This window comes from Rutilus rutilus (genome assembly GCF_951802725.1).
Source record: "Rutilus rutilus genome assembly, chromosome: 11".
Classification (NCBI taxonomy): domain Eukaryota; kingdom Metazoa; phylum Chordata; class Actinopteri; order Cypriniformes; family Leuciscidae; genus Rutilus; species Rutilus rutilus.
The window spans coordinates 26,941,986-26,957,368 of NC_140216.1; the positions used below are offsets into that span (position 1 = coordinate 26,941,986).

Genomic DNA, 15,383 nt, shown 5'->3' on the forward strand with positions numbered 1-15,383 from the left:
TTCAAAATATCTTCTTTTGTGTTCTGAAGAAGAAAGAAAGTCTTACAGGTATAGAACAACTCAAAAGTGAGTAAATGATGACAGAAACTGTTCCTTGAAATTATACTATCCCTTAAAATTGAAAAATGCATATATCATGGTAGTGGGACACGTATACAAAGACTTAAAGATTTTGAAAAAATAAACAAATAATCACTTCCATTTATTAACTGTTCTTTATTAGTTCATAGGTGCAAGTAAATGCGAACTTAGCATAGTACAATAAAAACACAACAGTTTAAGTCCCCACAGACCTTCAGTGTTAATCTTGCATCATTTAGTCTAATACAAGTAATATTTCTAGGCTTTACTAAAAACCAACACATGCGTAATCAATTGGTCTAATACAAACAAGTTAATCAGTTGATTTGGAAAGCAGTATACACATTAGCAGTTCCGTATAATCCATTTTATTATTTTTTTATGTTCTGAAAAGCAAAGTAAAGACCAGTTACAGGAAACAGTAAGTTGGAAAGTGGTAATAATAAGTTAAAGGGGACATATTATGCCCCTTTTAACAAGATGTAAAAGAAGTCTCTGATGTCCCCAGAGTCAGATTGTGTATGTGAAGTTTTAGCTCAAAATACCTCACAGATAATTTTTCACAGCATGTTAAAATTGCCACTTTTTGAAGGGGTGAGCAAAAAACACGCAGATTTTGTATATGTACCTTTAAATACAAATGAGCTGGTGCTCCCGGCCCCCTTTCAAGAAGTGTGCGGATCTTCAAAAGCTCATGCAACAACATAAAAGGACAATTTCACACACTGAAAAAATGTCAGAAACTGTCAGTAGTGGTGTTCAGCCTTATATGTTTGAACTGGAGTCGGACAATGATGCTTACAGAGCCAGAGAAAATATGCTGCATGGAGATTGAACAGGTATAGTTTAGTTTAATTATGGTTATCATCTTGCTTTTATCCACTATTAGTAAAAGCCTGTTGTAGCAGACCCCATCCGAATGATGGCCAAAACTTTGCTGATGAGTTTTATGAAGTTTATTGCACATAACACAAAAGATGAAGAGTCTTTATGGAGTCTTATCCATAAACTCTCTTTCTCCCTTGTATTATCATCAACATACAAAGGGAAATTACACAAAACACTCGTTACAACTAACAGTAAACAAATATATACAGACCGTGTGGTTTTTCGGGGGGGGGGCTTAATAAACTGGCAAACTTTATATCAACCAGCAGTCGTGGGCGGGCCCTGTTGTACAAAGTGACGTCGCTTTGCCCAGAATCTACAAACAGCTTGTTCTGAGACACTGCTTATGATTTATGGGGATTCAAAAAGAGTGGGTGGATTTTTATCATTATAGGGTGGTGGTGTACACACACTGCCAACACACATTTATGTTCAAAAACACCATGTAAAAGTGAATTTTGCTAGAAGAACACTAAATAATCACTGAGACCGAAACATCTTTTTTGCGCCATTCATAAAGTGCTTTATTTGCATATATTTGCCCCTGTGAACTAAGGAAGAATGTTTGGAAATCTTTGTTTATAATTCTCTTTTTTATATAGATAAATGTAAGTAAGTTGCAATTTGAGTATTTGTTATACTGCCTTCAATTTATGCTTATTTTAATTTAAGAAAGCTGTACAATACAATGAAAAAAATAATGAATATAATGGGAGTAGTCAAACAGAAATGGACGGATGCGTTACAGTAATGAGAACTGATTGATTGAAAGATACATGTGCTTAATTGTCCTGGAAATAATATCACAATGCAACAACAACAAAATCTTAATGTAGGTTTTTGTCATATTCTGAGTTTATTTTATTCATGTTTGTATTCTGTTTGATTTAGTTATCCTGTTCAGTGCTTGTTTTGTTGTCATTGCTAATTGGTTCTGTTCTTTCTGTTCCCTTCTGATCTGTTGCTATGCTTACACATTGATTGTAGTACTCTGTTCAGGTATTTAAACCCTCTGTCTTAGTTTACCCCTTGTCTGGTGTTAGTCAGATTTAGTTCTTTTTGGGTCTATTAAAGACTTTTGGGTTGTTACTCCTTCGTCCTCGTGTCGTGAGTGTTCCACACAGCATCCTGACAGTGTAATTGTCTTTATGTCAAATTTATTTATTTTTATTTTAGAATTAAATATCATTAGGGCATATCCTACTATTCAAAAGTTTAGTTGGGGGTCAGTAAGATTTTTTTTAAAATAATACAGCAAAAATACAGCAAAAACAGTATTGTGTACTGTAGTAATATTGTGAAATAGTATTATAATCTAACCATTTTCTTTTGGCAAAAGAACCATCTTCACCATCTTAATGGGAGAGCTGAATTTTCAGCCTCATTACTCCAGTCTTTAGTTATTATCCTTCGGAAATCATTATAATGTGCTGATTTGTTGTGCAAGAAACAATTCTTATTATTATCAATGTTGAAAACAGTTGTGCTACTTAATATTTTTGTGAAAAAGAAGATTATTAGATGAATAGAATGTTCAAAAGATCAGCACTTTAAAAAAAATATTTTTTAACAATATAAAAGTCTATATTGTCACTTTTGATCAATGTGTCCTTTCTGAATAAAAGTATTAATGTCTTTCAAAAATGCATTGACCCCAAACTTTTGATGTCACGGGTGCTAATCCACAAAGAGGATGTTTGACTCTAAATGAAGTCACCAAGTCTAAATGACCATGGTGGAGCCAGAGGGACAAGGGAGCCCGGCGGAGCCTGAGAGATGACAGACCATTGTGGAGCCGAGGGAGAGTTGATTAAAGGTGGAGCCGATGGGTCAAAAGCCCCTGGTAGATCCGTGCAGCTGGGCGGAATCTCTGGAGGTGCCAAGGGGCTAAAGGGAGATAGTGGAGACGAGGCTGAGGAACTGGATGGTTTTGGCAGCGGAAGAGAGAGACACAGGCTTGGGAGGACTATCCGCCACAGAGTCTTGGAGCTGGACAGAGCCAGTGGCGAAAAATGAGACTTGGTACTGGATGACAAAGAAGACTTGGTGCTTGACGACGAAAGAGACTTGCAAAGATAACTTGGAACTGGGCTGAACCAGCAGAGATAAAGACATCTTTGAACTGGACTGAACCAGCGGCGTGAAAGACAACTTGGAACTGGATTGAACCAGCAGAGACGAAGACGACTTGGGACTAGACAGAACCAGCAGAGACAAAGATGACTTGGGACTGGACTGAACCAGCAGAGACAAAGATGACTTGGGACTGGACTGAACCACCAGAGATGAAGACGACTTGGAACTGGCCTGAACCAGAGGAAACAAAGATGACTTGGAACTGGAGCGGGAGAAGGTAGACCAGGATGCACTATATCATCCATCTCCTTAAATAATTTTACCTCAGCGACCCAGCTTATAGCATGCACATAAGCAACAGGAGTGTGGACGGGGCTCCAATCCATTCCGACGATATATGCCCTCGACGACAGACGCTGATGCCGGCTCATACCCGTGGACAGACTCCGCATTGGGCTCTGACTCCGGGATAAAAGTAGCCTCTGCCGTTCGCTCTGGCTCTTGCTTAGTGGTGGGCTCGGGCTCTGAGTCTGCAGTGGGCTCTGGCTTATGCTCCGTCCTGGGCCTTGCTGAAGGCTGTCTGGGCTCTGGGTCTGAAGTGGGGCTGGTGTTGTCCTCATCCGCAATGCAAACAGTGTACAGAGAACCGCACTTTACCAGCTCCCACTCCACAAATTGCAAAACTTCCTTGAGGACCTTCCATGGGCAGGTGTGACTTTAAATGCTTGTTGAGACCAGTCTTATAGAATACGTACAGCAAGCGGTCAGGATAGTGGATGAGGCATGCCAGATCTAGAAAATCCCTTTTGTGATCCTTGAGGGAGCGATCCCCCTGCTCCAGCAGGAGGAGGCGAACAGCAGTTATATCATAGTCTTAAATACTTTTGCTGTTATAATCCAATATGTGATCTTGGATTCTGTTGGTGCTGTGCATACAGTATAATCCACAAAGAGAATGCATGATGCAGAATGAATGACAAAAGGTAGCCTACTTTTAATGAACACCAAGAACTAGAATACAACACAACAAACCATTAACGTTAACGCAAGACAATGAACAGAAGAAACAGAGGGCTTAAATACACAGAGGAAGATCATTAACGAAACAGAAACAGGTGAGAACTAATTAGAAACCATGACAACAAATAAATAAACGAAAACAGTGACAAGGAAAAGACTAAAGGACTAGAAAGTAAACAGAACAAGACAATGAAACTATACATGAAAAAAACACTTAATTATTGATGGCACATGGGATTAAGTATAATACTATTTTAAGCAGTTTGTTATAGTCGTAATGCCACCTGTCATAATAGCCTGTAACAAATTCAATTTGGACTTTAAGTACAATAACCTCTTTTGCACTTTGAGTACAAAAAGTCGTTCTGTGGCCCTGTTCAGCTAACATCAATTGACATTGACTTTAAATATGACTGAATGCGGACTGAAACGATTAAGGATATGAAACAGATTGAGTAAAATCCTTTTCATCATTCAAACATCCAAACAATCAACCTTTAGGACTTCATTGATCCCAGAGCGGAATATTTTTTGTAAAAAGCTCTGAACTAAATGCCTGAAATTTGTATTAAATCAAAACACCAGAGCTGGAATGTGACATTTGCCATGTTCTGATTGGTTCTAGGTGGATCGGACAGAGGTTATTCGCAGCAGCATCAGTCCGGTTTTCTCCAAAGTCTTCACAGTGGACTACTATTTTGAGGAAGTGCAGCGCCTCCGTTTTGAGCTCCATGACATCAGTAGCAACCATAATGGACTCAAAGAGGCTGACTTCCTGGGTGCCATGGAGTGTACGCTTGGACAGGTGAATGCATGAAGGAGCGTCAGAGTGCACACTTAACTGAAGCACAGTAGGGAAGATGAAAGCTTGTGAATGGAACGAGTGCGTGAGAGAGAGGATGAGTACATGAGAGGGATTGTGTGTATTCAAAAGGGTAGCAGAGAGCTGACAAGCGCATGAAGGTGCCTGGTGGGCAGATGGATTATTACTCCAAACTCTTTTTATCTAGTCTATTATAAAACAAGACTACAACCAGTGGTATATAAAGGAACATATGAGGGTAAAGAGGACTTGAGTAAAGAAGAGTTCATGTGAGGACAAGAAACTACAGGATTTGGATGGTAATAACAGACACTTCTTTCGTTTCTCGCTGTTAAAGTGATATGCTATATATATTGTAAAATAATTTTCAGTTGAAATCACTTACAGTTGACAAATAGTATATATTAAATGGTTTGAAAATACTTTTTTCGTGAGTTTAACATGCTAAACAAGGTAAATTTTAGGAGAATTTTTGGTAACACTTTATTTTAAAGTGACGTAGTTACATGTTACTACATGTACTTACTATAGTTATAACAGTAAATTATGCATAATTACAAGTAACTAACCCTAACCCTAAACCAAACCCTAACCGTAACTCTATAGTAAGTACATTTAGTTAATTATTATTACTCAGTACTTACTTGAGTAACTACATTACTTTAAAATAAAGTGTAACCAAATTTTGTTTCCAATACTTTTTATTGGTTAAGTGGTGTTAAGTGCACATTCTTATTCAATCTGAGTGGTCCTGCTCACTAGGTTACTAGATATTTACATTACTATTTAATATTACTATCTAAAGCATGTGGATAAATAGCCTTATTGGTGATTCATTGGTAAATGTGTAATTCAAAATACAGTTAAAGCACCTGTGAAAAATCAATATGGAAAATTACCTCAGGTTTTTGGCCCTTATTTTTTACAGACGTTTCTTAGAGTAAGTTCATAATTTGTTCGAGTTTACGGTCTGGTTTTCTGTATAAGTGTATCTGCTTGCCTCATGTCCTCTCCTTTTCCTTCATAGATTGTATCACAGAGAAAACTATCCAAAGCTTTACTGAAGCAAGGAAATACATCTGGCAAATCTTCTATTACAGTAAGATAGACATTTCACCCCCAATTATTTCACACTGCAAATTTGTGCTCTTTCGTAATCTGAACTATGACTTCTTTGAAATCACAGGTCACAGCTGAAGAGCTGTCTGGGAATGATGACTACGTGGAGCTCGCCTTCAGTGCCAAGAAACTGGATGACAAGGTGTGATCTCTGTAATAGCTCAACAGGCACTTTACAGCAATATTGAGAAACAATCAGATAATGTTGGTCTTCATACTGTCCTTTACGGTTTTATCCCAATGGTTTATGAAAAGCCAAAATTCAAATGGAGCAATGCATTTGCTAATTTAATAAAGGGTTAGTTCACCCAAAAAATGAAAATTCTGTCAGTAATTACTCACCCTCATGTTGTTCCAACCCCGTAAGACCTTCGTTCATCTTCGGAACACAAATTAAGATATTTTTGATGAAATCTGAGAGCTGGCTCACTCCTCTATAGACTTCTAGGTGACCGAAACTTGCTGGCCCAGAAAAGTTATTAAAGAGATCGTTAATATAGTCCAAGTGACTACAGTGGCTCAATCTTAAGTATATCAAGCGACGAGAATACTTTTTGTGCGCAAAAACAACAAAAATAACGACTTTATTCCACTATTCATTTCCTTCTCTCTGGACCTCTAGTTGGTTCGCGTAGTGTTTTTGCGCAGCGCGTCTGTGTTACACGTCACCACGTAGGCTCACTATTGGCCGACGCTGGTCATGTGTGTGATGCGTGATGACGTGTAACACAGACGCGCTGCGCAAAAACACTACGTGAACCAACTCGAGGCCCAGATAGAAGGAAATGAATAGTGGAATAATGAATAAACAAAAATATTTTTGTTGTTTTTGCGCACAAAAAGTATTCTCGTCGCTTGATATACTTAAGATTGAGCCACTGTAGTCACTTGGACTATATTAACGATCTCTTTAATAACTTTTCTGGTCCAGCAAGTTTCGGTCACCTAGAAGTCTATGGAGGAGTGAGCCAGCGCTCAGATTTCATCAAAAATATCTTAATTTGTGTTCCGAAGATGAACGAAGGTCTTACGTGTTAGAACAACATGAGGGTGAGTAATTACTGACAGAATTTTCATTTTTGGGTGAACTAACCCTTTAAAATATACTGCTATTTTTAATGTGCCTTTACAAAATGGCGAAAAAGTCTAAATACACAGTGGACCATTCAAAAACAAGAAAGTATGTGCAATCTAATATAGACTCTGAATAGGAGAAAGTTATTACACAATAAATGTGCCTGGGATTGATGTATGAATCAATCAAAAATTCATTAAAGCTCAAGTGTCATTTCTGTGCTACTTGTGGCACCGAATAAAATTGCAAAAATAATTATTATAATTTAGATTTTCAGAAAGGCTTCTAGAACACGTATTTAATATTTGCAGATGTTACATTAACCTTAAAAATAAGAATGAGTTTGATTCTTTGTTTGTTTAGGACTTTTTTAGCAAGTCAGATCCATTTCTGGAAATCTTCAGAGTGAATGATGATGGAACAGAATCACTGGTGCACAGAACAGAAGTGAGATTGATAGAAAGACACATGCATCTGCAAACATGCATATTAAATACTTATTTAAGATATATAGTGTACATGTATTAACTGATCTCTGTATTTTTCTATTCGCAGACCATTATGAACAATCTAAGTCCTGTCTGGAAATCCTTCAAAGTTTCTTTAAACACACTCTGCAGTGGAGACCAAGAGCGGGAGTTAAAGGTAGGACAGCTATTTCGACTAGATCCACTAATAATTTATTAAATTATTATGCATACTGTTATGATAACTAGACATGCTATTTGAGATATTTCTGACATAAAGCAATGAATCTAATCGAAAGATAAACACACTCTATACAAGGCTTTTATGTCAGTGTAGTTTAAAAAAAAAATGTTGCTCTTTATTCTGGTCTCAGCGTGACCATTTGGTCACATTAGATTAGAATCATCTTGGCAGATTTATGCAATGGCAGTCCTATCCATTCTTCCTCACCACTGCAGCTGACATCTTTCATAGTGAGCTAATTATTGAGCAGGGAAATGGAGTCCGGCTGTTCGGAGGGTCCTGACAGTTGGCTGAGAGGAACAGACATAGTGGAACCAGTGACAGAAATTGATGTTAATGCCCTTTAGTCCATTCAAGCCCATACTGTCCTTCTGGGTTTGAGAACTTTCTGTCCCTGGGTCCAGTTGTATAAAAGAACATAGGGCTCTTTGGAGAGCAAGAAGCTGTGTTATTCACCAGACAAGATTGATTTGGGATCAGAAAGTGAGATTAGACTCAAAGTCAGCCATGGCTCATCTGTCAGGGCAGGTGGTGCAGTGCCCTGCCAAAATACTCATCCAAAACATAGACCTCAATATGAATTGAACCAATAATAAATTGTAAATGTGTTCAGCATTCTGTAACATATATTTTTGTCATAATTTAAGTCATAAAGTGAGCAGGGTATATTAAAATTAGGCGCATGTATTATGATACTTAGCGTTGCAGAGGGTGCCTGTGTCAACCCCAGCTCTACAGTGCCCCACAATTTTCCAATGTAAATCTGTGGTGAAAAATGAGAGCCATGGGGCAGATTTTAGACTGCCCCGTTTATTTTCACTTTACCTTAAGTAAAACTTGCTCCAGACCAAGATGATACCAATCTGCTTTAGAAGTGTATATTAGTCTGCATCAAGTCAGTAACTAGTTGGTATGTCTGTTCTTCTTATCAAATTAATGAAAATTTAAACATGCTAATGTGAAGAACCTTTATATAGATTGGTTGTGTTTGTTTGTTTGTTTCTGAGCATGTCTAAATTAATGGTAATATTTATGTAAATAAGTATATTTATTGTTCAAAAGTTTGGAGTAATTTTTTTTTTTTTTAACTGAACGATCATGTGACCCAAAGACTGGATTATAGCTACTGAAAATCCAGCTTTGCCATCACAGGAATAGATTACATTTTAAAATATATTAAAATAGAAAACATTTATTTTAAATTGTATCAATAGTCCACAATATTAATTTAAAGTGTTTTTTAGACGGCAGCTATCACCCTGTAGCCCAAGACAGGTTGCCCACAGAAGCTAAGCAGGGTTGAGCCTGGTTAGTACCTGGATAGGAGACCTCCTGGGAAAACTAGGTTGCTGCTGGAAGAGGTGTTAGTGAGGCCAGCAGGGGGTGCTCTCCCTGTGGTCTGTGTGGGTCCTAATCCCCCAGTTTAGTGATTGGGACACTATACTGTCAAAAAGTACAGTCCTTCGGATGAGATGTTAAACCGAGGTCCTGACTCTCTGTGGTCATTAAAAATCACAGAATGTTCTTTCGAAAAAGAGTAGGGGTTTAACCCCGGCATCCTGGCCAAATTTGCCTCCTGATCGTCCTCAGATATACTGATTGGCTTTCCACCAATGAGCCGGTGTGTGTTGGGCGTTCTGGCACAACATGGCTAGCGTTGTATGATCCAGTTGGATGCCGCAAATTGGTGGTGGTTGAGGAGATTCCCTCTTAAGTGCTTTGAGTACCCTGAAAAGCGCCATATAAATGTAACAAATTATTATTATAATTAATTATTATTATTATCAAATAAATGCAGCCGTGGTGAGCATAAAAGACTTTAAAAAACATTTATAAAAAAACGTACCTACCCCAGACTTTTAAACAGTAGTGTAATTGTGAGATTAAATATTAAAATAAATAAATAAATATATATATATATATATATATATATTATGTTCATATATACATTAATTTATATATCAAATATTTATTAAATATTTATTACAATTAAAACACAGCTTCTGTACTGAAAGCACACTTTTATAGTAATACTTCAAAATGTTATTGAACAAACCTAACGTGTCAAGGGGATTGAAAGGTTCAAACCACAGCATTACAGTTTTTCTGAATTGCTAAAACACATTTCTCGGAACCATCACCCACTTTCTCAAAACCTTAAACACAAAACAAAATCTTGAAACTACATTCAGAGAACCTCTGACTCTTCTGGCAAAATCAAACAATTGACTCAAAGTCATTTTATCTGTGCTCAAAATCAAACAATGCTTTCAGATCATACACACATCAGTCAATATATAAACACTACAGATCATTCATTAGAAACTACATAAAAAAAGGAGAACACAGAATCCAAAGCATGCAGTTACAGAAAAAAAGGTATATTGGAACAAAGTAAACAAATCCTGCAATTACTTTACACTTTGACAACTTACAGTAGTAAGGTGAATATATCGTATACTGTATGCACTGCAAATATAGTATTGTACTGAATTTTGTATAGTATTACAGTTTTTCTCGATTGATTAAACACATTTCTTGAAACTATGCCTCATATTCTCAAAACTGTAAACACAAATCCATAACGTCTCACCCAATTCCCCAAACATCCTATTTTAAGGTCAAAATGAAGCTCTACACTCAAAACCATTCACTCTTGCTGAAAACCAGACTTTCCCCTAAGACATCACAAACAAGCCCTCAAAATCACACACACTACAACATAGTCTAACACACTAGTGCAATAAATTCAAAACAACATTTCCAAAACTGGTAAGTTGTTGCTTGTGGTTTGAATTTCATCTGAGACTGCTTGTCTTCTTGCCCTTGCCCTTCCTCCTCCTCCTTCTTATCCCTCCTCGATCTCTTCCTTCATGTCTTTCTGGATCCATTATTCCAATAAACTGATTTGGGCCCTTTTATCTATCTATTGAAGGATCTGATTGATGTGTGTTATATTTTGACTCTTAGTGTTTCCACTTGGGTAATTGTGTGCTAACTGAGCTGAAGCTGTGCTGACTTGAGTGAACAATATTGAATACTAGTGCTTTCTAAATGACAACATGGTGTGTAGGCAATGAGAAATGAAGGGATTTGTGTGTAGAGTTTTGCAGTGACAGTTCAACAAATCTGACTCGTGTCAAAACAGGGAATAGTGTTTATAGTTTAGGGAAATGGGTGTGCTTTTTGATAAATGGCATTATGGTTTTGAAATTTTAGTTCAAAAGCCTGGTTATAGTGTCTAAGCAATCGAGAAAAACTGTAAATGTCTGTATATTCAGCACTTGCATACTGTGAAAATACAGTGACCCAACTGCAAAAGTCAAAAACGTTACAGTAAAAAACTCTAAATGAAAAGCATGTTACAGTACACTCAGAAGAGTTGTGCAACTGCAAAATCAAGGTCAGTGAGAGAGATTCATTCTGTTTCTGCATCATGTCTTCATGTTGAGTCTGGCCTGAGGACTTTGTCCACACCACAGACAATGTCATATCTGCAGGCAAAGGGAAAAACCCTAAAGCAGATCCAGCCTTGACAACATTCTTGCTCTTTCTCGTCCTCATCCTCTTCCTCCTCGTCCACCTCCTCTTACTCATACTCTTCGCCCTCTCCCTTTTATATTGTTCCATCCATTGTTAGTATCAACATTCAGTGCAACAATTTGAGTCAGTTTTGGCTTTCTGAACTGACTTGTATTATGTACAGTTGGATTGGTCACATCATTAGAAAGTGTGAACAATCTTGAGTCGTTGTGTGTAAACGATGACAACTGTGTTGTAGTTGTGTTTAACTTTTGTCCGCCTGTGTTTAGTGTTTTGAAACATAAGTGCATCACAGTGTGAAATGTGTTTTAGTGAGTGAGAATGTGTGAGTGATATATATATATATATCGCTACATGTATTTAGGGTTTCATTGTTGGGAACGCCTCTGCGTGATTGCTTCTGAAGCATGTGTGTCAACTAGTCCAACGGGAAGACGGAACGTCACGAGTGGGTGACGTCACGACCAGGAAAGCATAAAACCACATCCGGAATGACCGGCACTAGCTTGCAAATGCATGGACATAGCGCTCGCGCCCCTCAGACGAAGGGGCGTGAGAATCCTGAACTATTTGGACGACTGGCTGATTTTAGCGCAGTTGAAAGAGGAACTGGTGTTACACAGAGCGCTATTGCTGGACCATCTGGAACAGCTGGGTCTCAGAGTCAACTGGGCCAAAAGCAATCTATTTCCCAGCCAGGAAACATCCTTTCTAGGGATAGAGTTGGACTCCAGGTCTATGCTGGCGCGCCTAACGCGAGAACGCCCGGCAGTAATCCAACGCCTAGCAGCGACATTCATAGTAGGGAGGTATCTTCCCCTCAGAGTGTTTCAGAGGATGATGGGTCTTATGGCCTCAGCCTCGACGGTGCTGCGGCTGGGTCTGCTATACATGCACCCTTTTCAGCTATGGCTGAAGCGGCGTGTTCCAGCGCGAGCGTGGACATCAGGTTCGCTCTGTCTCACTGTGAATCAGATATGCGCAGCAGCGCTGAAACCATGGACGAGTGCCGACTGGTACCAGTCCAGTGTGAACCTGGGCATAGCCTCAAAAGTCAAAGTAGTCTCGACAGATGCCTCCAACACGGGTTGGGGCGCCCTTTACGAAGGGAGGCCGTCAATGGGCCTGTGGTCAGACGCAGAAAAGTGTCTACACATAAACTGTCTAGAGATGAAAGCGGTCGAGAACGCCCTTCAGTTTTTCCTCCCTGTGCTGAAGAACCACCACGTTCTAGTCAGAACAGACAACATGTCAGTGGTGTCTTACATAAATCACCAGGGCGGTCTCAGGTCCCGGAGCCTTCTTGCGAGAGCAAAACGCCTCCTTATATGGGCCCAGCACAATCTGTGCTCACTGAGAGCAGCGCATGTGCCAGGCGTCCTGAACATGGGCCCAGACATGTTGTCCAGGGCCAAGCTTCCCCCAGGGGAATGGTCCTTGCATCCCCTGGTGGTGCGAAACATCTGGGACATCTTCGGCAGAGCGTAGGTAGACCTGTTCGCGTCGCAGGTCAACGCTCAATGCCCAATATTCTTTTCAAAAGAAAGGGACGTGCTGGCCCTAGACTGGCCCAGACGTCCTCTCTATGCATTTCCCCTGGTGGCCTTGTTACCACAGGTAATCAAGCGAATCAGGGAGTGCAAATGCTCGATAATACTGATAGCCCCGCTCTGGGAGAATCAAGTGTGGTTCCCAGAGTTGATGGAGCTGGGGAGCACAGCTCCATGGCCGATTCCGCTGAAGAAGGACCTACTGTCTCAGGCCGGGGGCGCAGTTTGGCACCCTTACCCCGAACTGTGGGCCCTACATGCGTGGGCGATCAATTATTACCATTTCACCTCCCGGAGGGGGTTATGAACACAATCACACAGGCTAGAGCTCAGTCTACTAGACGGCTCTATGCGTCTAAATGGTCAGTGTTCGCTGAATGGTGTTCAGCTCATGAACTAGACCCGCTAGATTGCGAGGTAATGGAGGTGCTTTCTTTCTTGCAAGAGCTGTTGGACAGAGGGAGAACCCCATCCATGCTCAAGGTGTATGTGGCAGCCATAGCAGCATTTACAAAGCCTGTAAATGGCCAGTCGCTGGGAAAGAATTACCTCATAATCCGTTTCCTCAGGGGAGTTAGGAGGCTGAATCCTCCTCGGGCCCCTTCGGTTCCAGTTTGGGACCTTTCTACCTAGAGCCATGAAAGGCGGCCCATTTGAACCATTACATGCGGTAGAGCTGAAATACCTTTCCTTCAAAACCGCTTTTCTGCTGGCATTGGCCTCAGTAAAACAGGTGGGCGACCTACACGTGCTCTCAGTGAGTGCTACGTGTCTGGAATTTGGGCCTAATGACTCTAAGGTCATCCTCAAACCAAGGCATGGATACGTCCCGAAAGTGCTTGCGACTCCGTTTAGAGCGCAAGTCATTTCCCTGTCAGCCCTCCCTGCGTCCGACAGTGAGGTTGGGGTTAATTTTCTCTGCCCAGTAAGGGCTTTGAGGATTTATGTGGAACGTTCTGCTGCCTTCAGGCAGACAGAGCAGCTTTTCGTTTCCTTCGGTGGCCGCGTTAAAGGGCTAGCCATCACGAAACAGACCCTGTCCAGATGGATAGTAGATGCTATTGCGTCGGCTTATGCATCCAAGGGCTTGGATAGCCCTTTGGGTGTTAGGCACCACTCAACTAGGGGCATGGCCTCGTCGTGGGCTTGGACAAGTGGGGTCTCACTTCAAGACATTTGTATGGCGGCAGGCTGGGCCTCCCCGTCTACATTTGTAAGGTTCTATAACCTAGAAGTTGCCCGCCTTACAGGCTAGGCTGTTCTCAGTCTAATTATGCTACATTAACGCGCCTGACCAACTTAGTTCGCTCAGACCGTTGATATGTTTGCAGCGTCCTGTGGGCCTATGCAGTTTCAAGGTTGATATATTGCCTTAACTGTATATACGTGTAAGCACCTATCTTCATAATACCGAGTCGTCCCTCCCCGTTCTTAAGGATAATTAAGGATAATTTTTTGCTTCAATATTCTCGAGAAAAGGAGTTTTCCCGTAGCGTAAGCTAAACTTACGGAACACTCGTTCCTGCTCTAGAGAGATCCGAGGTTACGTTAGTAACCGAGTGTCGTTTTCACTTCTTGGTGCACAATGCGACAGTGGGATCCAGTTAGCTGCTCGGTGGGTTCAGATCTAGAGTTTCTACAAGATTGCTTTTTGGCAGAGCTATCCCCTTCCAAATTAAAGGTTTACGTGGTGGCCATAGCGGCTTACCATGTCCCTTTGAGTGGTGCATCTTTGGGGAGGAACCCTCTAATAACACGTTTCCTTCGTGGCACTCTGAGGCTGAGGTCTGCAATTCGTACCAGGGATCCTGCTTGGGATATGGCTATTGTTTTAGAAGGCTTATCTGCAGCTCCCTTCGAGCCCCTTGATATGGTTTCAGAAAAATTTCTGACTTTAAAAACAGTTTTCCTTCTAGCCATTTCTTCTCTTAAAAGAGTAGGAGATCTTCAGGCCTTATTGGTATCCCCCACTTGCCTTGAGTTCACACCGGGGATGGTCAAGGCATTCCTTTACCCTAAACCGGGCTATGTCCCTAAGGTGCCGACCAACGTACCACGGCCTATTGTTGTGCAAGCCTTCTGTCCTCCTCCTTTCAGAGATCAGGACCAGGAAAACTGAACCTTCTCTGTCCAGTAAGAGCACTGGATACATATGTCCACAGAGCTGCCCTGTGGAGGAAATCTGATCAGCTGTTTGTCTGTTTTGGATTGCCTAAAAAAGGTCTTCCTGCTTCAAAGCAGACAGTCAGCAAGTCGAGGCTATCTCTCTTGCTTATGAAGTCTCTAGCCTTCACCTTTGTCTATCAGAGATCACTCTACCAGAAAGTATGGTGGCCTACATGGCCTTAATTTCAGGTGTATCCCTTCAAGAGTTTTGTGTTGCGGTGGGTTGGTCTTTCCCACTCACATTCGTAAGGTTCTATAGCCTGGACTTGGAAGCTGTCCCAGGTGCTTATGTCTTAGTTGTGCCACAGTTTCACACAGACAGGCACTTGTA

At 40.6% G+C, this 15,383-nt stretch overlaps 1 protein-coding gene across 1 annotated transcript in view; it reads left to right on the plus strand.

The window, feature by feature from the left end:
* Positions 1-15,383, plus strand: part of cpne4b (copine IVb) — a 57,224-nt gene that overhangs the window by 5,118 nt on the left and 36,723 nt on the right. The window contains exons 3-7 of the mRNA XM_084424039.1: positions 4,691-4,870; positions 5,916-5,987; positions 6,075-6,149; positions 7,446-7,529; positions 7,638-7,727. Of these exons, the coding sequence (XP_084280165.1) occupies positions 4,691-4,870; positions 5,916-5,987; positions 6,075-6,149; positions 7,446-7,529; positions 7,638-7,727 (501 nt within the window). The remainder of the gene's footprint in view (positions 1-4,690; positions 4,871-5,915; positions 5,988-6,074; positions 6,150-7,445; positions 7,530-7,637; positions 7,728-15,383) is intronic.